This window comes from Chelonus insularis, unplaced genomic scaffold (genome assembly GCF_013357705.1).
Source record: "Chelonus insularis isolate UGA/USDA-ARS -01 unplaced genomic scaffold, ASM1335770v1 scaffold_303_pilon, whole genome shotgun sequence".
Lineage (NCBI taxonomy): Eukaryota > Metazoa > Arthropoda > Insecta > Hymenoptera > Braconidae > Chelonus > Chelonus insularis.
Window position 1 is genome coordinate 638,327 of NW_023276792.1, and position 27,248 is coordinate 665,574.

Sequence of the window (27,248 nt, forward strand, 5' to 3'; positions counted from 1 at the left end):
CTACATAGATATATTCGTATGTAAATGTAGCGTATGGAGAGTTTTAATAGAATGATGTTTTTTCAAATGCTAGTAGCCAGTTTTTTATATTTATAAAAGAATTTTTTTCAATTCTCATTCATCTTTAAAATGCATAAATTCATCAAAAAACTTTGATTACAGTCAACCTCGTTTTCAATTTCCATGAGAAAGGGCTTGATAGAAAACTTTAAATCAAACATCTTTAATTCAAATCTCATCACTTTTTTTTCGAATAATTTTTTACTTTCTCAGCAGCTTATACCATAGGCAGTAGAAATTCACAGTTAACGTAAAAAGACTATAGAAAAAATATCGTCATAAAACGTACTTGGTTTTTCTTCTTCTTCTTCTTCTTGAAATGGTGAAGATGTTATTAGCAAATGTTCCAACGGATTCACTTCCACTTTTTCCTGTCTACTTCTATCTTTTCATCACTAACTTTTCTAGCACTCATATAAATCACTAGTAAGTATAATTCATTTATCGCAATCTCTTGAATTACATCATTTGTGAAATAAACTTTTACTTTCTGTAATAACTACATATATATATCATTAAGCCAATTATACATTTTATCTTACACGAGCCAACTTCATTTTTTACAAACTAGAAAAAGATTATTTATTTTTATTAGACTTTTAATTTTATTTAATTTCTTTTCTTTTTATCCTCTCACTTTTCTGCATTAATATTCTTCATCTGTTATATACGCGAGACTATATTAAACGAGTCACTGAATGATACTAACTCAACACTCTTGACCTCTCTTACCTCCCTTTTTTTTCATTTATTCCATTTGTAATTTAACATCTATCGTGTTTACATTTAAACCTGAATCCTGAGCTTTTATTACAAAACTTGTGAATGTTGTCAAGTATCCTATAACGCTTGAATTCGTGATTTAAATAACACTAATTAAAAAATTTATTAACTTTTGAAAAAAATTTATTTAATAAAATTTTGACAAGTTAAAATTCATTCAAAAAGGCATATTTCTTCATTTAAGAATATAAAAGTTAAATTTTTTTTTATTGTTTCCTGTTCATTCTTGACAATTTACCAAGGACTGGAAGAAAAATTCTCTAATTATTTTTTTTTTTTCGGAGTTGAAAAGTATTCTCAGAGTAAAAAAGAATTTCCAGAGACAATCTGTGGAAAGTATCTTCAAGTCCGAACATTTCCCTTTAGATAGCTTTTTTTTTTAAATTTTTATGCGATTTTTTTTTTGACCAAATTATCGACAATAAACCGGAAAGAGGCACTCGTCAATTTAAACCTTCATAATTTCTGGAAAAATAGTCGTATTACTATAAAAAGAACACCATTAAAAACAGGTCTTTTTTGTTCAATGAAAGTGACTTCATTGTTGAGCTAGAATTTTTATTATTTTTTTAATTTTAATAAAAAATATATGAAATCAATTGATTAAAAAAAACAAAAAAATCCATAATATTGATGAAAAATATTCTATAAAAATTCAAATAACGGCTGTAAGGTTTTAAAAATATTTATCGACATTTTTTCGTAATAAAAACAGCTAAAATTTCATTATTGCAGACCGATGAGAATAAAAATGGAATGGTAAATTCATGATCATTATCAAAAAGTTTGTATTCAGTAGATGTAAAATAGAATAAAGAATTGTACATAAAACAATAAAAAAAATTTTTTCTCATTGTTGGAGCTTTCTCGATTAAAGCTTCATATCATTGCTTTTAGAGTAAGATCAAACAGTTAATTGCCACTAGAATCTATATGCGTAAAAAGTATTTAACGTCACGGAACAATTTTGATGCAAAAATTATTACGAATATTGAGTTTATTCTTCAATGTTTCTTCGTAAAGAGAAAATATATTGATTAAACAGAGTGCACTCAGTACAATTCAATATTTAAATAATGAAGATAATTCTATATGCACATTTTAAAAAATAACATTGATAAATTAATTATTTATCTATTTCCAATGAATTTCATTGCCAATATGCATTTGTCCAATATTCATATTTTCGTTAAATAAAAATCACGTGTCTACATGCAAGCTCTTGCGAATCATCTAAACAATAAAATTTTGTCAAATTCGTTTGATCGGAAAACACTTTGAGGCTTTAAATGTTGCAATTTTCATGAAAATCAAGATTTGTAAATATCTTTTTTCGACTATTCATCAAATGAATATATCACTAATACATCGCTAATCACTTCTTACTCAAAATATTGAGTGATCTTTTATTTCCAATAATTTATATAAAAAATATTCATAGTTCAGATAATTTGTCTAATTTTCATTCCAATTCATGCTGAATGAATTTTACGAAAGCCATTTTTAGATATTTTAGACTCTCAGACTTAAAGCAATTGCAATAGACACCTTAATCTTTAGAATAGCAGGTTTCCTAATGCCTTACCGTATTGAATCTTTTCATCTGCTCCTTATATAAGCTGGAATAAAATTTGAGGATTCCGATTTGTATCGAAATGTTCACGTGATTAATCTCCTTTTATACGAATCCATGATTTTTTTTTCAACTACTTATTAATGCAAATACCATAGTTAACCAGTATCAACTTTATCCAATAGTTCTGACAATGAGTACTAAATAAATAAAAAGCAATTCAATAAAATGTAAAACTCATAATAACTACATTTTATTAATTGAAGTTAGAATCTGTGCCAAAATATTCATCCATTTTTACGTAATGTTTTAACCAATAATAAATTTTTTTTTAATTTGTTATCCACTGTTTCATTTTTAGAAAGTTCATTCAATGAATATTGCCTGTATACAATGTAGTACATTGATCATGTATTTCAATTAAAAGAGCTATTCAGAACACGTAGCCATAGCTAGGAAAATTATAATATCTCACTATAATTTCTCCTCAAATTTTGTCCTATATCTGTATAAAAAAATACTGACAACGACTTTAATATGCAATGAAATGATGTTTAAGTTATCTAGATACTCTAGAAAGATATATGAATATTAAAGACATGATTAAAATTCTCAAATAAATTTTTACTCTTACTTGTAGCACTAACAGCGGCTGGTCCTATGACCGAGTATCCAGGGTTGCTTGTGATTGCCCCTGAGACTGTCTGGTCTGGCTCTGGAACACATTATTGTAATTATCTTCTAGAATGCATATATATAATGTAATTAATTACGAATGAGATATCGTCTATGTACAGACCAATAAATCATTTATTTGTTGATGTGTTTAACTTAATCAGCATATTTGGAACTTGAGAACATTCATTCATTCGGAAAAATAGTTTCTCAATCACTATCTACATGATTTTGTTAATTATTCATATATTTTAATTTATTCATCTATTAAAACTTCATTTAATAACCATTTATACATATTATTTCCATTTAAAGAAGATATTAAAAACTTTATTTTAAAAAGTTCGTTATGGTGGATAAGATTTTTTTATTATTAGAACTTTTTTATAATAAAAAAGTAGTGAATTATCTGCTTAGAAATTAATTTCAGTATAAAAATTTCCGTAAAAGTATGCTGTAATTTTCATTTTTTATATTTGGTAAAGAAGGTTGCATTTGTTGTTAAGTTGATAAATGTGTTTAAAGTAGGAATGACTGATATCAGTAGAAGATAATTTCGTTTTTCCAGTAGAATCTGTTTTAACGATCCTCCCCTGAAAGTTTTTTATCGACAAAATGTGATTTCACTCTTACCAACTGTTGATTTGTGATGTTATGTAATCCCTGGATACTTACTGGAGATACTCTTATCATGGAAACAAAAAAACTGATACTTGCTCTATGTTGGTCGAGATTAGTCAAGATTAGTCCAATATTGAACTAAGCTCGACTCCTTGCTTAATCCCTGTAATCCCTACGTGGATATGTTCATTTATTCCATTATTCCTGTGTTTTTAAAACTTTATTTGAATTCCCTTTTCTCTAAGCTCTTATTTTAAATGACAATAACAAAATCTATTTCTGTATACAAGAATAACATAGTTTTATAAATAGATGAGTGTCATTTGATGTCATGAATTTTTTATTGAAGTTCAAGTAGTCCAAATAAACTGATAGTCAGGCACAATAGAAATTGACAGATCGCTAAATTTAGAGAAAAGTTAAAATAAAAATGACATAAGTTATTTTTGAACTTTAAGACGGAAGACTTTTTGAAAAGTAGAAAATGAAAAATTTTCCAATACAAGTTTATTTTTTGAAGTCTTGACAGTCTCTTAGAAACTATTTGTTTTTAAAATCAACTTTACTGCAAATTATTGTCATTTAAAAATTATCACTTCTTTGTCGACTTTTACTTCAATATAGCACAAAAATATTCTCAAAAACACAATTAATTTTTTCTAGTAAATTGATTTTTAGAGACAACAAAGTTATTTGCAAAATTTAAAGTTACAACTAAGCATGTTTTTGCAGATATTCTTAATTAAATTTAAGACTTTCTTTGAAGTAATTATTCAAGCTTCTGATTCCAAGTCTGAGATCGAAAATAAAAAATACAATGCAACAAATCCAACATGACTAATTGGAATTCGAAAATGAAGCTTGATTGAATTAAGATCCAATGCTAGTAGATTTTCTTTTTGAACTTGCAGTATTACGTGGAATCAAAAGTCTCAAAGACTAGTTCTAGGCTTGAGTTTTAATAGAATCTTTGATAAGATATTGGTGCTGACATCGTATCTTTTCAAATTTCTTTTCTCAATCTCAATTAGCAGTTTCAGCAATCTCTTTCCTATTAAATTTTGTCTCATTCAAATTGAACAATAAATTGAAGAAATATAGTTACATATGCAAATGGAAAACTCACCCAATTGTCGGAAATCAAGTGGTTGAAATTCAAAAACAGCTTTAAATCCTTGACCAGGCCATTCGGAATTAGCAATGAATTCAATAAAAAGGTTTGGTCCTGTACTGAGTACTTCCACTTCCGCTGCTTCATTACATAGCACAGCTATTGTCGGGGTTTCAGAATGAATACCATCATGAACTTTGATCAAATCTGCCCTGTTTAAACAGCTAGAACAGAATTACATTCGCATAACTGAAACAATCTGAGGTAAAAGCAAGCATTTTAAAAATCGTTACCATTATTCACCGTACGTGTTATTATTAGAGATTACATGATAAAACTAATAAAGTTATTTACACGGCGAAAAAGACAAAAAAAATATCACAACAACTTTTCGTGATTCATTATCGGTTTCACTGTTTTTTTGTGTCAAGTATTATCGACACGTATTGGGATTGAGCAGCACTTTGCTGAGTTGCTGAGCATGACGATAAGGGATGAAGTAGTTACAAAAGTTTTGAGAAAAAAGTATATGTTACTCTCCCAAAGGACGACAGAGAAAAATAAGGGAAGCATAGTAACTGAAAAGAGATAGAATAAAGGTTTCAAAACTCAAGTAAGACTTTTATATTATAGTGATTGATGAACAGATCGTGGTTGAATTTCTTGAACAGATGAAGAAACTATAAGACAGTAGTAAAAAGATGAATATGAAGTTGAGAATAATCACTGACCTAAACTATTTGCAATTATTTTACGTTCTGCCATGCATTGTAAGTGATCGAGTTAACATAGATTTTATTTGGTTTTTTAGAATTAATAAAAATCAAGAGAAAAGAACATTTTTTAATGTTTATTCAAATCAGTTTAAAATGTTTATTTAATAGATAAAGCTTATTTACTTCATTAAATAAATTATTCATGATATTCATTAAAAACTGAAAAATAATAAAGCATTAACGATAGCTATTATTTTTGATTTGTTCATTAAATTCGTCTCACTTGACTTCATTAACAAAGTTTTGTTAATGATAACAAAATGAACCCCATAAATTTTATTTTTAAAAAGTACTTTGATACTTTATTAATTAAAATGATGTATTTTTGTAGTTTAATATACATTTTCGCAATCTCGTAAATAAATTATAAACGCCGCGAAGTTAACTTTCAGTTATCTTTTAAATGAAATTTAATTGCAGTGCATATAAGAGGTAGAAAAAGACATGGATGAAAGGATTTGATGAAAATAAAGTTAAGAAACAAAATTATAAAGTTAAAAATGTTCTGCTTAAACTTTTTTCAAGTATATCTACGCGAGCACTTTACTTTGAAGTAGACTACTTTGCAACATTCAATTGGAACTCGTTCGATCAAACAGGCGTATCAGCTGGATAAGCTAAACATATGATCGTTCTCCAGTTTTCCTTTCAACCAATATTATTCCATTCATTTTGGACGATATCACTTCTATTCTCTCTTGTTATGACATCATCATACCAGTAGTTATTGTTCAACTATAAAACCTCTACTCGGATTAATTTATGCTGCTCACATTAAACATAAATGTATCACAATTTATAATATCACTATAAAAGAATTAATAGAGCAGGAACGACTCATCATTTTTGTTTTTACTAAGTTTTTTATAAGATATCATTTTATCAGAATAAATCAAACCTTTACCACAAGTAAAATCATGAATACTTCCTGAAGTATCAATTTCTCTATAATTTATCAAGATTAAATAACTAAAAACTAATCTGAATTAAAGCAAACAAAGTAAACGCTCATTAATAGTAAGTAAGTTTGCAAGCCTATCACCATCAATAGCAAGTTTAGGAAGTTTATCATCCTTCATAGGAACAGCAATCAATGAAAGGATGCGATTATCAATAATAAATTATTGTCATTAATAAATATCTACAGCACCCACTTTTTTATTTTGTTTTTTAAGAATTACAACATCAATTTATTAAAAGCTTTTATAAACATAGATTAAATTTTAATCATCAAGAAGTACTTCATTTTTGGTTTCAAGTGAAATCCGACTAATTAAATCTAACTGAAAGTATGATATTAGCCTTAAATCAGTTTAAAATTCTACTTTTAGTCTGATTAAAGTCTGCCCAAAGCCAAAAGTGCACTATCATTTTTTGATTTTGAAATTTTAATTATCTTTAAAATAACACAACAAGCAAATAATTAATGTCTAGTAATACTAACAAAATCATATTTTTGGATCAAGAATAACTTGATTATCATATTCTTAAATAAAACAATAATACTTGTACAACATAATATGGATGAAGACAGGATAAGAACAAAGTGAATTCAGAATTATGGCATTTCTGTTATCATTCTGGATCCATTCTGTTCTTTTTCTGTCTTCATTATATAGCACAACAAATTGTTTTCTGTTTAAGAATAATTTTATCCAATCCTAAATACCATTTGTATTAAAAATGTTTATTCAACAAACATTCTCCATTGATGTCTGAGTACCTAGAATTTCTGTGAATAATATTCCACGCATAATAATGTCGAAGTATAGGTTCACAACATTTATCTCAACCTCGCTAATCTCTTGGGTCGCCATAATATGTTATGTAAACAATGTATAGAAATTGATATACCGTTATTAGCAAATGTCAACAGAAGAAAATTGTGATGAAAATGACGAAACATATCATTTTATTCACTGATAAATACTGTTTGTAATTAGTAATTACCAGGATGATGACTTTTTGTTTAATTTTGTAATGATGAAGTAACACATCTACTTTCTTAATGTTTGCATATTTATTTAAAAAAAAAAAAATAGCTCAATTGAATATTATCGATAATGAGTAGCTACAACATTGCTCACATTTCACAACGTGTACTACAGTGTATTACCATTATTGCCAGCGTAAACTACACAGTAATTGGCACATTAAGTACAATTATTAGCACTCGTTTCCTTTTATTCTCATTTATTTCAACTTGAAATTGTCAATGACTGTAGACTTTAGCAATAAGTGTGCTATTTACTCTCACGCCTCAATGAACATTCCATTAAATTTATTTTATTCTTAAAACATTTCTATTAACAAAATTTTCATAATAAAAATTGTATTTACCTCAAGTCTCCTTTCTGTAGAAAAATTTCTTCAAATATAATCCGAATACGTTCTTTCAACCTAAAAAAATATAAAAGGTTGAATGAAAAGGTCACTAAATGTTAATTACCTTTCAAATTTTTTGCCAATAATAATATTTTTGGAGCACAGAAAATATTCACATAAAAAGTTATCATGTTGATCAAAATTTTTATTGAATGAAACATTTTACAATTGATATTTTAAATATTTTTAAAGCTATTGAAAAGCCATTGGCAAACTTATCACTTTGAGTTTTTTATTTCGCCAGTTTTTATTTAAAATTGAATATATTAGCTGGATAGAAAGTTTAAGTACTCAACAAAAAGAGGAAATAGCTTTTAAAGAATTTTTTTTTCTAATTTTCTATCTCTTTTGTTAACATAAGAAACGGTAATGATGAAAGGAATTCGTTATGAAAACTTCATTATTTCTTCTTTTATCATTACTTTACAATTGTAAAAGAACGCTGGTAATATTTTCATTGTGTTAATTATAATGACAATGATATAATAAGCTGTATAATAATAATAATAGAAATACCTTGCACGAAAGAGATATGTACATTTCAGATTTTTTGGGTAAGATGATGGATAATGGGGTGAATAAAAACGGCCATGTTGTGGGGTCGTCTGAGAACTAATAAACTCGTGGTCACACATTGTCCCCGGCAACAGTTTGCCACTTGTACTAAAGATTCCTGAAAACATATATTACGAACAAGTTATGATTTTTTTTTATATATTGTGACTTTACCATACTTCTCAGACAAATTTAATTAATGAATTGATTGAAATTTCAGGGTAATGACGTTGATAGTCAAATATTTTCAAATTAAACTTAATTCAATAAAATTATCTACTGTAATTGTGAATACGTGGGTCATTCACGTTTACGTGATTTGGAAACAAGCGTAAGTTTTCTCGGATAATTGAGATCAAATATAACAACGCATAGTTGTCTTTACAAAATTGATTATTTCAAAATTTTATTGACACATTATCTTTTTAAATAATTATAGTGGTATATAAAAGTATTAAGATTGAAGGAATATTACCAAACATTCATAATGTAAAACAAGTATTTCATTATTCACATAAATATGTTTATTTTCGATGCACAATAAATAATTATTGTTTCAAAAAAACCGTACATAATTGTAATGAACTCATTATTTACTTTTTAACATTTTTATTTAATTATTTAATTCTTATTTGTGTAAGTAAGATTTCAAACTAGAAGTCAGTGGAAGTGACACAGTAAATTAATACAAGAATATACATGTCTACAGAGACAAGGGAAACACAAAAATGAGAAAAAAATATAGAAAAAAGCAGTGGGAAAGAAAATAGGCACGTCATGCTGTTGGCAAGATAAATAATGAAAATAATGAAATTCTTATTTAGATTTAAAATAATTTCTGTGTTAAAATAGTTAAGATAGATTTTTAGTATTGTATTATCATTTCAACTGATAAAGGATTTACCATAAGCCGGTTGAATGTTATTATAGAATAAAGAACATAGTTAATCTGGATGAATGTCAACTCAGAATAAGCTCTAGTCTAAAGGAGCAAATTCACGTGAAAAGATACCTTAGGTATCTTTATCACGTTTACCAAAATTGAATTTTCATTAAGTTGGTTATAGACTTATAAGATCATAGTACGATTATTTTCTCATTAAAAATAATTATCTATTAATAACACAAAGGATAAAAATGCATATTAAATACTCAAGGCAAAGTTGCACACAACTTTCGTTCTAAAGATGCTACAAGCTTCATTATTTGCTCATTTTGAATGTTTTTAATCTACCACAATTTCAAGACCCCCTTGAATCTTGGTAAAATATTCTATCACTGATAGTTGATGTATTTATTTGTCTTTTTACTGAAACCAAATTTATGAAGCATCGCTTATAGAGTCTGTTGAGGAGAAGAGTAAATAAAAAAAAATGGTATTCGATAAATAAATTGTTTTTGACTTTGTATCGAAATTTTCTTTGTTAAAAATAATCGCAAGCCATTAACTGTCAACTGAAAATGCACTATCATAAAGCATGACCATGTGATTTTACAATGCTAAAAGTTGGAGAGTGAAAAAATTGGCGAAAAAAAATAGATACCATTACACACAGAAAAAAAAATGGTGTAAAGAAGATGATGCGAGAAAAAGAAAAAAATGCATTCTCTACAGGTATTGATTAACTGGGCTCATAATCCCTAGTCTTTTAAAGCCGATGTAACATGAAACAAATGTTGGGATTTTTTTAAATGCTACGAAGTTTTAATAATTCATGAAATCATCCTGAAGATAAAAATGAAACAAAGAAATAACAAAAATTACTCAACTGTTTTTATAAGTAAAAATTTATCATAAAAATTGAAAAAAATTTTTTTATAAATCATTCTAATTACCGTTTAAGTTATCAAAAATTTTTAAAGATTTTTTTTATCATTAATAATAAATAAAATAAACCTTTGCCCGAACTCGTGTTCGTTTGGCGATGTTTAGGAGAGCAAAATAATGAATTATTGAAATGCTGTATTTTAATTTATGATAAAACCCGCATTTTAAAAAAATTTGCATATAAAAAATACTTATAAATATTCAAAAAAGCACATTACAACTTTTTTAAAATAATCCTTAGATAAATACTTTAAGTACAATCATTCGTTTACGAATTATGAGTGCTTAAAGTCAAAAGTTTTTTTTTCAATGAAGAGAAGATAATTTAGAAAAAAAATCATGAAAAAAAATTGAACTTAACACTAAAAAATGAATAGAAAGAAAAATAAAAGAAAAAAGTTTAAGCTTAAAAATTCTACTCTTCACAAATTTAAACGAATATTTCTTTCAATTCCATAGAGGCTTTTTACGTTGGTCATAAAAAATAATTGAAAGACATTTTTGTACTTTTCATACAATTTTTATTATTACACTGATAAATAATAAAACACACCCTTTCATATATAAACTTGAATTTCTAGATAATAAAAAAAAATTGGCTCTAATTAATCATTTATTTCATTAAGTCCTAAAATTTTTTTTCTTTGATTCATTTTATTAATTTACTTGATCATTTATTATCATTGTAAAAACTTAACCATTTTCCAATTTTGATAAGTAAAATGATATATCATAATGAAAAAAAAAGTAATAAATCATGTGGTACAATTGGCACCAAACGATTATCATCACTCCACAGACAGTATAGATTTCTCGTCAAATTGCACATCCTGCAAGAAGGAATTGTAGTCTGCCCTATATCTGAGCAACTTGAGCCAACAAACGTCAACAAAATCGGCTTTTCGCTTATAATTTATAAGGAATTTATGTAAACTACATATTCTCTGTGAAGATAGAACTTCTGCTCCATAAACTTATGCTATTTTTAGATTGCGATTGAAATTCACTTAAAATATTCAAATCGAAATCGAACTTTATCGTGACTTGTCAATTGCTCTACATGATGTGCGTACGTGCGTACATTTAAATGGCGACATTACTATTTGTTCTTTTTATCAGCTATTTTATCTATTCTATTCCTTTAGGAGTTGACGTCCTGTGGCTCAGTGTAATGCCTAAGTTTAGATATAAATGTCTAAGGATACATTGGCTTTAGTGTTCTAGTGTGCGAATATAGAAATCCCGGCTGACCATGTGTATACCGCGCATGTGCCTTGACATCACAGTAGACTCTATGTACACTCACATCAGTTGAGTTTGCATTATGATATAGATCTTAAAAATCCAGCATCATTATGCGGGCACGTAATAAATAAATGAAGAAAATCTGGTCCAGGTAGGACTTTTTCAGGTTACCTTTTTTCATTATTTTTTTTCTTGCATAATTCCAAATAAGTCTTATTGATTTCATTATTCATAAAGTATTTAAATAAAAATAATCCTGATAGACTTAAATCATTATTTGTTTATGTTTCGATAAATAATTATTGAAGAGTGATAATTATTGAGTTTGTGCAACGTTGGAAACACTTCTGAAATATTTAATCCTTACACAAGGTGTCTGATGTAGAAGCTAAAATTTCTCGATGAAAACATTGCCAGAGAGAAATATTTAATATTGTTAATAAATAAATGATCAGCAGGGAATCTAATTATTTAACTACTCAGAGTAATTTTGAATAATTCAATAGAGTTTAATTTTTAATAAAATTCCTCGTGGTTTTAAATCATTTTCAAAGTAGTTGAATGGATAATTATTGAAAAGAACTTAAGTAATAAAATATTTTTTATCTCAATTCGATTCTTATAGTATCACTACAATAATGATAAACTGTATATAAATACTTGTATCGTTCATTTTTTATATTTTTTTTAAAGTTTTGATATTTAAATAAGTATGTACATTTTTTAGGTAACATTTACATTTACATACAAGCCAATAGTGAGACTGAATATTTATTTCTGTCAATAATATAATCACAACATTAACCTATATTGCCCTTGCGAAATATATACTCCGATTCCTGAACAATATCGATTGAACAGTGGTCTAATGGTGGGCAACTTCTGATTCTTTGAGAACAGTTGACTACGAACCATACTCACAAAAATATTCTTTGTTCTTTTGATCGTATAAGACTTTAGATTAAAAATTAAATGGAATTTAAATGAAGAAAAAAATTTGATAAAATCCTCAAAGTCTTTTCGTAACTATACACAACTTTTGAGTCAATTAATCAAATTATTGATTTCGATTGTTTCAATTTTTAATATTGTTAGAGATTATTACTCATGAGTAGAGTCAATTACACACTTGGTTGTTATTCAAAGGGCACAATTAAATTAATCATAAATCAATAAAAATTATAATTATTTTATACTAAGACTCAAAAAAATATTCTCTTTCTCCAACTGATCTCAAACCTTTTACCAACAACTTTGTCTGAAAAGAACGAAATATTTACTTATCTCCTGACTGTCGTATTTCAGTGACGATTTTCCTTACAAATTTTCTGAAAACAATTTTTTCCTTTTTTCAATATAGCAAAGTAGTACATTCACTAGTATACAGTTCTCTTTACTTGTAGTTCGTAATCCCATTGTAACACGCCTTGCGGCGTACCGAACATTGAATATACGCCAATATAGAGCCATTCTTTTCCTTACTTCTAACAGTTCTAACCCACCTTTTCTTGCAACCCTCACTGAACAAATACGTGCGACCGGTGCTGCAGACTCAATTGAATTTGATTGCAGAGTTTTACTCAAACTTTTTTTTCTATTTTTCTCTACTCTTCAAAGAATTTTTAGCACTCTAGTTTTTCCACTTTCAATACCATACCCTATTGCAAACTGGCGACATTATGAATTTCCGCGTGTTTCGCGAATAATGCTGGCACATATAAATCAACTTGTAAATCTTTTGACTCCAAAGCCAAAACTTTCCGCTTTCAAACTCTAAAATATTATTCAATTTATCTAAATAACTCGTGATACAATTTAACAAATTCACTCCTCAAAAGAAATAAAAATTCGGAAAATTAACATGTGATGATTGTGAATTATTTTGATTAATACTCTGGTGTTTAAAATCCATCAAACCACACTGAAAACAACATCAAACAACGTTTCATTATATTAAACAAATACTGATGTTCAAGCCTATGCTTTACGATGTAACCTCAGATTAATTTAATTAAATTTTAGTAAAAATTGATTTTATGATAAAAGTGCAATAAAAAGATATGATAGAGCTTTTAGAGTGATGTAAGCTTATAAAGTGTTGGTGTAAATATAGGGTAAACGTTAAAACAAAGTGTAAAAATAAATCTGAAATAAAAACAAAGATTGTAGACGATGGACTAAAGTGGTACAGCAGCACGAACTTTCATTAGCATAATTTCATCCGACAGCACATAGATTAACAAGAGATACAGGGACGACTAGTTTACCCTGCTGGTCAGGCTCGTACGAATGCGATTAGTTGTAATTCGCGTGCACTAAATGTTACTCCACCAAGAGTAGAAAAACGAATTTTATAGAAAATCTAGGATAAATGCTTTAGCTAAGGAACTTTTTTTCTCTTTAAATAAGATTTATATTCTCTGTCTTTGTAGCAATAAAAAATTATTATTAAATTTCTAGAAGGCTTTTAAATTATTGAATTGAACTGTTAAGTTTATTTAGTTAGAGTGAGATGTTTTATAACAAGCAAACTTACTAGGAAATTCATTCAATAGGTATCGTAATCTTAAGTAACATAAGAATACTTACGTTTGTCAATGTAACGAAAAGTTCCAGAAAATCCAGTCGAATTTGAAATTTCTCCCTGAGTTGTGTGCAGCTCAAAGATCAGACTGGATTTAGAGCTATATAGAACTTGTGGTATTTCTCTTAAAGTTCCACATAGCAGACCGGACCAAGGTGTGTACTCAGAAACTCCTATTGTTTCCAAATGAAGAAAAACTTTGAGATAGTCTCCTTTGGAACAACTGTAAAAATAAATAGCTTGTTATTTTACAGCTGTTTTGAGCTTTGTTGAACATTTTAAATTAAGTCAAACAATGATATCCTCTTAGTTGCATCTTTAGTAGTTTGATTAATGCTTCTATGGAATTACACTAGAATTGCATTGGGTAAAATTAGAAACTTTACCATGATTCTTATATAAATTAATTTAATAAATTCATTAATGCATTTGAATGAAACAAATTAGCATTTTACTTTGTTTATGAAAATGATTTTTAATTTGGTTATGCAGCTTTAAGGAAGATCGTATGAGCTTCTATTAGAAGTATTAACATATCTCTCTTTAAATTATGTTGGAAAGATATTAAAAATTTAATTTCTATGCAAAATAATAGAGAATATAGTTTTTAAGTTTATAAGAAAGCTGTTTACATTTATTGCAAACAAGTTTTGAATAAAATAATATTATTTACGTTTGATATTTTTTTATTTAGATCAAGAGACTTCAGGAAAACCTATTGAAATAATATTATTTGTATTTAAAACTTTGAGAATTTATTCACTTCAAAAAGAATCTGCTATTTAAAGTTGTAAAGATTAATCATTTCCTTATTTATAGAAAGAATATTTAAATTTCAAAAAATTTTACTTTTAATTAGATTAATTATTAAATATGTTGATGATATTGAAAGTAATGATAAAAAATTAACAGTATTTCAATGATTGATTAAAATAAAATGATATTTTTAATAAAATTAAAATGATAAATGCTTCTAGAATGTGACTTTATTAAATGTTTTAAATACAATAGATTTTAATTTGAATAGAGTTAGTATTCATCAGTTTATTTTAAGTAATACCAACTGTTATATAAAATATCTGATTAATTCTGCATGGAGCTGACGTTAAAATCTGATTAATTTAGCGTCAGTAGCACGTAAAATTAATCAGATATCACCAAGAGTTCAATAAAATTTTGCCGAGTAATATTTTTTATCTGTATCCCCTGAGCAACCGCAAGATCTCATGGCCTTATGCCAGTAATCCAGCAGCAACTCAATTTCAAAGTTCTAAAATCTCATACATAAGAGATGCCAACAGAAAATATCAAGACTTTTGTACTTTCAACTTCTGTTGAAAAATACAAGCACTTTAGTATGTCTCTTGTTAATTGTTAAGTGTACCAATTTATATTATTAATTCATTGTTAAAATACAATTTATGGATTAATCTATAAAATATTACGTAGATTTATATTTTTGCTTTTTTATTTTCCAGCACTCTAGCTAGTAAAAATGGTATTTGATTCAATGCAGTAATAACCTTAATGCCCCGTTTCACATCTTTTGCATTTGGAATACATTAAATAAAAAAAAAACGAGCACAAGAGAGGCTTTCAGGTAGCAGATTCATTTGATGTGTATATGTTGAAATACGCGAAAAAAAAACTCTAAACGTGAGATTTCAAAACATATTTTTTCAGTTAACGCCCTTTTTGCAGCTAACGCTTCAATTTATTCTAAGAACAGTTTAAGTATTTCCTTTTTCTTCAGTAGATTTATAGTGATCTCATTTTTTATTTCTAAATTTTTTCCGGAAATCTTACTAATAAAGATATTTTTAACTCCTCCAATACCACAAAAAGTTTTTTTTTCATTATCATTATCCTTACATGCAAAAAAAAAAAGTAAATCTCAATGCTTTCGATTTTCTTTACATTTGGAGATAGAAAATTGTTTATTCTTTTTTCATTGAAAAATGAGCTCAAATGAACTTGTTCTGATGGAATTTCCGAATAGAAATATATATGCAAATAAAAATAACTTAAGATTAATAGGAACTTTAATCACTTGGTATGAAAAGTAGATAAAGAAAAGAGTGGGAGGAGGAATAAACCACAATGAATCTATTTTCTGCATTGTACCGTTCACTGTCGGAAAGTACAATTCTTTATTCTTTTTGCACTTATATACTTTATCTCTTTTACTTTAAAAAATTGATCATAAGGAACTGAAAAGAAGGATTTTCATTTTTTACTTTGTTTATTGGACAAATAATTCCATATAAAAATGTGGTTGATATCGTTTTATTATATTTTATTTTTTATAAATAATTTCCAATAAGTTTTATTATGCGGATAAAGTGATTTCTTTCTTGAAACATAATATTTGCTGCACTTTGTGTACTTTGTGAGAGCCATCAAAAGTATTGAAGAGAAAAGAAATTATTAAGAATTATTTTTACTGTTATTTATTTAAGTAAATAAAATATTTAATTCTAAATACTTGTCATATTAAATTCTTGAATACATCTTGAGAAGCAAGAATTATTTTTACTTGTTACATTGTTTGTAAATGCTAATGGGCAAATATTTAATTCCAAATGCTTGACAAAACGTAGTAGATTGTATTCAGTTACTCCACTTTATAATGAAAAATGTAACACCAAAAAATATCATTTTTTCTTCTTTAGGAAATAAAAAATTATTAATAACACTCAACAAGTTATAAGAGCTCCGACCTTTGAAACTCAGACCTAAAATTGCCCGCTTTAAACGTCGCTCACGTTTTCTAAGGAGAAGTCTGAAATAATGCTGTATAACACAATTTTTATGTCAACTTCACAACTATTCAAGCCCTTTTTCATGTGTCTAGCAAGAAAAATAGTACCAGATAAAATAGTTTGAGATTTTTGTCAAAAAATTGCTTTAAAACATAATATAGATTCAACTGTAAACTGGAAAGAATCAAAATTGTTAGAAACAGCTTCATTTATTAAAATATATTAAGATCAAATTTAACACTTATGCTAAGTAGGATATTAACAAGGGATTATATATCAAACTATTTCGATTTTTTATAATCTATAGAGCTAAATTGATGCACATACTAAAATTTATTTGTCATTTAGAAATAGTTCAAAATTTATCACCCAGCATAATGACAAAACCACTAACCAGATTTATCTCCTAATGAACAATTGACCTCTTGAGTGTAACAGAAAATTTCATATTTTTGGTCAGAAATTTGATCAACTTGATAAATCATTTTATTTGGATCAATTAAAATGTTCTATTAATTTTCAGGGTCGTTGAATTTAAATTTAAGATCGAATTTCCTGAAGAAAATGGATACTTGAAAGCAACAGAGACACTGTAAGTTACTTTTTTTTATTTCATTAAAGGTGTCATTGACACTAAGAGAGTTAATTAATAACCGTAGTTCAATTCACACTAGAAAGCCCCAATAAATTTGCTGAGCTTCTTTGCTTTTGATATGTGTGATAAAAAATATTCCCATGAAAATATATTGAACAATTATTTGAATGATAATAAAAAAATAGACAAAATTTTCTCAATACAGCTCATAATGAGACTGATATTTTTTGTTGATTGCAGCTTGGAAATAGAACTCATTACAGCTTGAGCCTCAATATTTACACAACGATAGAATAAAAAAGATATTTAAAAAAAGTGATGAATAAAAATTAAATAGTTAAATAATGAAAAAGAAAGTTAACTAAAGTTTATTAAAGTGAAAAAAAGTGATAAAAAGTCATAAACGATACAATTCACCTGGATTTTTTTCTTCTTTCTTTTTAAGCAAATTTTTATCGTTATTACTTTAACAATGTCTCTAATTCTTTTCGTTACTTTTTATTGTAATTTTGTGAAGCAAAGTTTTCATTGTGACGAGATGTATCATTGTCAGAAGTTATTTAAAAAAATTAATATTAATATGAATCTATTATTTTTATTTATTTTTTTTTCCTAACGAGTGACAAGTAAAAAATTTTTCTGTATCATGTGAAAAAAGTAAACAAAAAATGGCAATGAGTTAGGTCTTCCGTTAATTAATTAGAAACCGTCCAAGCACGAGAAACGTGATAAATAGTTCAAGTAACGAGATCATTAGTAAAAGACGTAGAATGCCAAAAGGTAGTGAGACCGTGGTAGAGATAGTAGAAAGCAAGGGTTGAATTCGGATGAGAAGTACAGTCGTATGCAATTCGTGAGAATTCTCTTATCCCCATGATCACATTAATTACGTGCACAGGATAAACGAGCGTATATTCAATAAAAGACTATATCCCAACACTTCTATACAACATACTAAATGTGAACCAGAAAACTCTACTCTTTTTGAAATCTTTACACATGGATGCATCAATCCTCATGTATAAATGAAACAGAGAAATGTACTGACAAGGTTTTAATCATTGAACCATTAGCAAGTCATTTCGAAAACCAAAACAAACTTTACCATTTTTATGTTGGATGAGTGATCAAACAATAAAACTGAATTACATTGAAACAATAGATTTTCAGGGTTTAGAAATAATTTTTTTCCATTAAAATAAATATAAAATGAAACGATAAACATATACACGTAATTTTGAGGTTCAAGACTATTTTATGGTCCAAGTAAAAATAGAAAAGCTCTGAATGTAATTAAATGAAAAAAATGTAGATAAATAAGCTCTTGTGAATTAAGTTTTAGTTAACTAATTTACTAACAAAGTATTTATTATGTGAATATTATTTCATTTTTAGTTATTTATCTTCTTTATTTATATCTATACAACATTTGGCGCTTTTAGCTTTTGCTCTTAACTTATTTTTTTGCCTCATTTGTTTTTTTCTGCTTTATCAACCACTGCTTAATATCCCAAGCAAGATTTCCTCCTATCACACTTTAATTGCTTGCACTCCAATGATTGTGTTCAACAGCTACAAGATAACTATTCTCGCCGGTGTTATTATTTTTTCATTTTTTCTTTCTTTTTTTCTGATAATATTTATTTTACTAAAATTAAATTGAAAAAAAAAAATAAACAAAGGTAAATAAATATTTAAATAAAAACAACATAAAAAATCACGTCAGATTGTCTACTTAGTAATTGATTTCTTTATTCTATAACAATTACATTAAATTTTTATAAAAAAAAAAACAATTCAACCAATTATTTACTCTTTGACAACAATGATTTTTTTACGTGTAGTAATATGTTTCTAAAAATAGTAAAACAAGATAAAACATAAATGTTGCATTTCAACGATAAACTTCGCTTAGTTAAATTTTTAAAAAATCATAAAACGTGAAAACACCATCACTTTTATCTACAATAGTATATATAAAATAAAAATTTTAAATATTATAACAATATCGAGCCTACGTAGTAACTACCACAAGTCGTCTTTTTTCGTACATGGTTTCGATTGAAAAAAAAAATTGTAGGAAAATACGGGGAAAGACGGACCCATGAGATAAGACGGCTTTTTCGATTTTTGGTAACTTGGTGAGGCAAAATGGACCCTCCGAAGCGGTTAATATGAAAGTTAACATTGATTTGAAAATATGCTTATCGCTCAAATTACATTATTATGTGTATAAGTCATTTTAAAATTCAAAGAGCTGTATTGCGCCGTATTCCCCTACTATAAATTTTTCTACACAATTTTAACAAGATCTCAATTGAGTCTTGGAAGAATAAACGGACTCTAGATTGGTTGTGAGTATTAAATTAAGATTCTTTCTAAATTAAATTCGAGAAAAAATATTAATCAGGAGTAGATAAAAAATTTTAAATCAGCATTACCTCAAGAACAATCTAATCAATTTGACTCCAAGACTTTTTCGATTTATTTTCAAGTGAATTGAGATTTATTAGATTTTCACTAAATCCTTTTAACTGTTTTCAGGATAATCAATTTGATTTGAAAACTGATCGAATTAGAATCCTCTAGAATGGATCGAAAACAATTTTTCAATCAAAACAAAACTATTTTTCCATTAAAAATTATCAACAAATAAATTTCCTTGTTTTCTGTATCAAAAATTTTCCAAAGAATCTAATCAGAGAAATAAAGTACTTTTAATTCTTGATCCTGAAAAAATTTCATCAAAAAATCTTTATTCTGATAGTAACAAAACATGTTTTAGTTTTTGATGATGTAATTGTGAAATTTGCTCCATGCTTTCATCTCTAGAGTGTCTGGGATTAATGATTAGAGGAAGTTAGAGTAGTAATAGTGCAATTAGTAAATAGTGAGCCATTCTAGTTTAGTTAAAGTTGAGTTTCTAAATGGAAAACCGTCTACTTGCTCATGATAGCTAGTGTGCTATTCAATATTCGTTGATGACATCTAATAGAACTAGTTAGTTAGTGTAAGTGCACTGTTTTCCATTTAATAATACAACTCAATACCATTCAATAAAAAATTAACAACAAACGATTATATATCAAAAATAAAACTAAAAACTAAATATGTGGTGAGAATTGAAGTTCGCCAGATTGATATCCTTCTACCATACACCAATCCTGCCAAGCTTTTCTTGTACTAGATCAGATGTTGAATAACACAAGTGTGAGTTTGCGAAATGATAACAAGGGATGTGAGAGATTTCTTGAAAAAAGACGCAATTCACGAGAAATATGATGCTCTACTGCCGAAATAAGGTTTTGAAGATGAATGTACACTTACAAAGCTTACGAAACATCATGAAAATTTAAGTTTTTCTTACACATAAAAATAATATCACCAATTATAATAATAATACGAATAAATGATATCAACAGTTATCTCATGTTCCAATCATTAAGGTATATTTCAACTGAATCATCTTCTATTTCCGTATTTAATTAAATATCAAAATTAGTTCATCATATTTTATATTGATATTAATTCAACGAAAAATTAATTTGATCAAAAACAATTAAATAATTTGTAAAATTGAATGATTTTATTGACATATTTTGTTATTCGATAATGAATGATATTTCATATTTTCAATTATTTTATAAATGAAAGGCTAAGAGATTTTTGTGAACAGTCTATTTAGAATTTTGAAAATTTCAAGATTAAAACATGCATACATGCATACGTGATACAAGAGTGTAAAACCTTGATAGTCTTTCATAGAGTAGTTGTGTTTGCTAGATTCGTTGTAGTGTCTAGTCATAAATAATAATGCTCTGTTGGAAGCCCGTAGATTGCTCTAACTCTGTGAAAAAACAACTTCATAAAGATCTTTTATCTCCAGTACGTTTTTCAACGTTGGCGTTGGCGTTTAAGATGGAGTAAATAAGTATTTTTTTAACTTGGCAACTGAAGATTCTAACATAAACTACACTAAAGATAAGTAAAAAATCTCAACTTTATGGACTACTACGTGTATTCGTCAAGTAACTACCACAATAATCATAACAAGACAATAGAAATAACAATAATAATTAAAGAAATAATAGCACTTAACACACACTATATCTTTTTTACGAAACTCAAAGTTTCTTCTAGAGTTGCTAGATTATTATAATACAAAAAACTATGAACATTGCAATTTTTCATTCATGGATTCAGAAAATCATTATATGATTAAAAGCTCATTGTTATTGTATTTTTTATAATTAATTGATCAATAAAGAAAAATAATTATTAAATAAATTATAAACATGGATCACTGACGATAAATAATGGAAACATATTTTTTTATCTGAAATGAAATCAGAAATGTAATTTTCATATCTTATAAATATTTAAACTACATTCTAAAAATATTTTAACTTAATTTTGATTATAGAACAGGAAAAATAAGCCCCAGAGGTAGATTAAATAAAAGAAAAACACTGGCTGAATAAAGGCTTAAGCCAATATTCTAGTCTTTGAAAATTGTCCTTATTCCAAAACAATCTTGTTACTGTCACAAGACTAGGTCTGTTGCAGGCTCAAAACACTGTTCTGTTCTGACAGTTACAATTACAGTTTTTTCATCTTTATAATCTACATATGTGACCATGAAATCGTGCCAAATTTCTCATTTTTCCATCCAACCATTTTCACAAAATATCGTCTACTCTCAACAGACAAACTGACATTTTCATGCTTTCAAGCCACTCTAAAAATCAACTTTTTTATTCGTCAATATTAAAAATGGAAGAAAATTCAGTCAGTGTCAATTTTCAGACGAAATCAATATTACTTCTTACTACTTAAATGATGATGAATTGTGATAAAAAGTTAAATATAATTAAAATAAATTGCTGTCTTGATTGTGACATTTACAAAAATATGTAATACACTCTTATGTCACAAGTACTGTAATGCTACACTATGGACTGAAAGTGAATTGCAGCTGCAGTATAAGCGAAAATCCCTGGTGTATACAAGTTGTCACAAGCTATAGTACTCAGGAATTTCATTTAACACATAATTAATAACTTTGGCAATTACTGTGGTATCCACTCCATGTGTCCGCGACAAGCAGAATTTCCGAAACAGAGACTACCATCTTGAAAATAGTCTCTACATCATTAAAATCTTACTAGTATTTCAGGTCGCCAATTAACAGAGACGAGATTTAACACATGTACAACGTATAGTAATTGAGTAATTATACTAGTGGATGGTTACTGGACCTTTTGCGGTTAAAACCGAATGAATTTAAATATCCTTAGAATAATCGAGTAATTTTCATTTCCTTCAGAATTGTCTTGCACTATTTCTGTTGAAGTAATATTCATTATTGGCATCATTATCAATCAGAAACCCGTTCAATACGACTGACTGACACAATGAAGCAGGAATAAATGTGAAAATGAGTACAGACAGAGCTGTTGCTAATTAGGTAATTAATATTTAATTAATTTATTCGAGTTATTTTTTTTTTAATTTTTAAATAAATTAATTTCGTTGGTCGAATATTTTTTCATAAAATTACTTGATGTGTGTCAAAATGAAAACAGCTAATTTTACTCTTGAATAGATTTTAAAACATTAACTAATTATTGAGAACAAAAAAATTATTCAAACAAATAAAACATATTTATTTAATCGATATTATAAATACATAAATATTAATTGGTTATAATATAAAAATCTCCATTAGTTTTAATTGAATATTTTAATATTAATTTCAATATTATAACGAAATGAAAGTACATAAGAATAAATAATTTTCAGACTTTTATAAGAGACAATTATTTATTGAAATTGAAGCAGAAAGTCCACACTCTTAATCTTTGTCTTTTGTTAATCGTGGGTCATTGTCTTGGCTCGCATGAAGTATTCTGTCTTTCGTGCTCTTTCATCTATGCAATCTACAATTATCCAAGGAAAACTAGAGACACTTGATCTTTCCCACCCTTTTGTCTGTCCTTTTTTACCCATTATTCTTGATGTATTTATTTCATCATTCTATTTAACATAAGTATATTAACTAGATTGTTTTAAAGAACACCATCTGATAATGTTGTTATTGTTGATTGAATACATAAACATTCGAATAAAATAATTATTGTATAACATCGAATATCAGGGTTGAACAATAGATAAATGTTATTGAAATTATTATGAATCTGACCTTTTTTGTTCAGGAACTAAATAAGCGTATAATTAATCGACTATTTGGATAGAGTTACATACATGTACCTCATTTAACTGTGTATACTGAACACTCCTTGTCATAAGAAAATGTATTAATCCCTCAAGAACAATGAACAAATAATAATTATAATATTGTTTAAATAGAATTTCTAATTAAAATATGCAAATGATCCTAATGAATTGCAATTAAAATGAAAAAAAAAAATCTATTGATTCAATCTGATAAAAATATAATAATAAAAATCCCATTTCGTTTTTTTACTCTTCATTGTCTTTTTATCACAATTCTCTTTTAATTTCTTACTCAATAAATTTTACTTTAAAGTCTTTTCATGTAATCGCCGCTTTTCATAAGCATTTTATTATATATACTGTTCAGATTAAATTACAAATATTCCAATCACATTACCTGTATAAAACTGATAACTACCAGAAAACGTTTGGAATCGATATTGAAAAGTTTCATTTTACTGCCCAGTCCAATCATTTTTATGTATTCCACTATAATTTACCACAAATGATACAAAACACTGTTTACCATAAATCTTTTTTTTACCTAAATAAGTTTAGGTCATAAAATACCTCAATATTAATGGTGTAATTACCTTTCAGCTGAAAATTGCATTGGAAAATTCATCACCTTTGCTAATAGTTTTTTATTAAAGTTGGACCTTGTTTTGCATCAGTGTAGTATCCTATATGACAATGCATTGTGGGTTGATACACTGATGCAAAACAAGGTCCAGTTATGCTTCAATTTGTATCGTTGAAACTTCACTTGATATATTCCACAGTTGTTTGTTAACTTTCATCAATTTCAGCATATTATTATGATGAATTTCTAGATGATACATGAGCATGTTAAGAATTTTATCATGCTTGAAAAACTCAAAGAGACTACTATAGTTACTTTGGTCTTTACTAGGATAGTTTGCATGTTGATTTCTACATTGAACTCCTGTTTTTGCTCATTTGGTTTCATTGTAATTTTAAATTTAGTCTTTACGTTACTGAATACGTTTCTAGCAGCTTTTTTTACATTTTCTCATCATAATTAAACTAAAAAGATAGAGGATATACTAGTGATATTGCGAAACGAGATATTTTGTTCAGTAATATATTGTAAAATATAGGATGAAGACAATGAATATTAAAAGATAAGTTTATTGAAAGTGACGGATTTAAATACAGAATCTTAAATATGACGTCTAATCTGCGCTAGTCTCAATCACAACATAAAATAAACAACTCGAGAAAAAATAAAATAGATCTACACAAATTCACATTTTCGCCATTTTTTGGATCTAACTCAACTACTAAGATTCAAAAAACCAAAGAAAATTTGATCTAAGTAAATCTATGTATATCTAGTAAGATCAATGTATATCTACACAAATTGATGTACGTCTGTGGAGATTTCCATTGATCTCGATGATAAAAAAATTTAATACATCTACCGAGATCACAGAAAACGGAAAATGATCAAAAAAGATGTACACAGAACAAAGTAGATCTAACTATGCCAAAAAATCTATCTGAGTAGATCAATATAGATCTATTTTATTTTTTCCCGGGAAACTAGTCGCGCATTGCTATCAACAAATTCTGCCCTTTTTCAATCTATCTGTAGATGGACACATATGCATATTTTATAATATTTTTTCTTTCATGTTGTTATGGAAAAAATGATAAAAATTGAAGATGATAGAATATATTTTTATTTTTTTTCTGATTTTTTCAAGAATGCTGAAAAAATTTTAATATAAAATACATAAAAGCTTAGCAAACTTTAGACTTTCTGGTTCCACTAAAAAAACTTGTTTTAAAAATTTTTTATAATTTTTCTTCTAATTTTGAAAAGTTATAACTTTTTTTTTGAAAATACAGATGTATTTCAGAAGTTCATTGAAATTCTCCTTCCTGAAGTTCAAGTAGAAAGAAAGAAAGCAAGATAAAAAAGTAACTACAAAAGATGAATCTATTGGAATTTGATCAATAAATAGAAGTGACTTTTATAAAAAAGATATTAAATAGAATAGAATTATTTAGCGCTTAGAATTTTTTCAATTGTTATAAACTTATACAAAAGCAATTAATCAATAATAATTTTTTTAATTAAATTATTTTATTCATTTCAATGACTCAATGAAACAATGAAACACAGAATTGAGCAAACGAATAATCAATTAATAAATTCAACAAATGATCTCAACACAATACCTATAAAATAATTCTAGACCTGAATAATTCACTCTTAAATTGTTCAACTCAAAATGAAACCCCGCTAAAAAATTGACACGCCATCTACAATATTAAAAGCCAATAAAAAAATATTTTCTAAATCGTATCTAAAAGCTCATGCTTTTAACTTTGATTCCCATGTCATATCATTTTTTTACGATGATTCATTCTCTAGTAATCAAATTATAAACAAACCAATATAATTTTCAGCTCCTAGTTAAAATGTTACAATAAAAAAAAAAGTCGTAAGATTAACAAAAAATGCCAGTCTTAAGACTCAAATGTCCAATTACCACCATTTAATTAGAATAATTCAAACTGCTATCAAAAAAGTAAAGATTATAAATGAATAAACCTGTTCTTTAGCTTTTCCATCACAGAATTTCCTAATATTTTTATTAAGAGTGAATTTGACATTCGATATTTAATTATGCTAATCTTTTCAATCATTAAATTAATCCGCAAATATCAAATAAAATTTCACTTTATACTAATAGGCAAATGAGTAAATAATCTCTAATAATTTTAGCTGAAAATAACTCAATAGAATACTGTTGGTTTTCTCTTCTTTATCGTCTCTTTCCGCCTGAATTTTTTTCCACCCCAGCTTTCAGATAATTAATGATAAATACAATAATAACAATAACAATACTCCATACAATTGTACATTTAAAGTTAAATATTGATAGTAATACTTACTCGTTGTCGACTCGACGTAAATCGAATTGATGAAAGGTGAGTTCGACAATTTCATCAGGTTCACCGATGAATGTGTAGAGCAGACAATCAATGTTCGATGGGTATCGCCTCGGAAAATCGGGTGATATAAAACTACCCCCTTGCGGGCTATATGTGCTGCTATATATGATACAGGAGCAACCTGAAATAAACATACTTTAATTAATATACTCTCTTATATACCTTCAGGCTTTTCGGTTTATTTTATGCAAGTTACTAATTAAAAAGTTTTCGCAATTTTAGATATCTATTTCATAACATTAGACACTTTTTCAATAATTCACTAAATATACTTTATGCAAAATTAATGTCTAAAGAGCTTTCGATTATTCCATACACTGAGTTGTTAATAACGTAGTATCTTAGACAAATTAATTATCCATTTATTGAAATCGTTTTATTTTAACAAGTCAAATAGAATAGTTTGATAACTTTAGAAATGATTTTCAGACAGACAGATTTACCGGAATATTGATCGCCTTTAATTCGAA

General features: G+C 27.1%; 1 protein-coding gene across 1 annotated transcript in view; it reads right to left on the bottom strand.

Moving 5' to 3' along the window:
* Positions 1 to 27,248, bottom strand: part of Sol1 — a 110,822-nt gene that overhangs the window by 68,862 nt on the left and 14,712 nt on the right. The window contains exons 3-8 of the mRNA XM_035093972.1: positions 26,719 to 26,899; positions 14,202 to 14,419; positions 8,501 to 8,657; positions 7,940 to 7,999; positions 4,839 to 5,047; positions 3,051 to 3,131 (exon numbers count right to left, since the gene is read on the bottom strand). Of these exons, the coding sequence (XP_034949863.1) occupies positions 3,051 to 3,131; positions 4,839 to 5,047; positions 7,940 to 7,999; positions 8,501 to 8,657; positions 14,202 to 14,419; positions 26,719 to 26,899 (906 nt within the window). The remainder of the gene's footprint in view (positions 1 to 3,050; positions 3,132 to 4,838; positions 5,048 to 7,939; positions 8,000 to 8,500; positions 8,658 to 14,201; positions 14,420 to 26,718; positions 26,900 to 27,248) is intronic.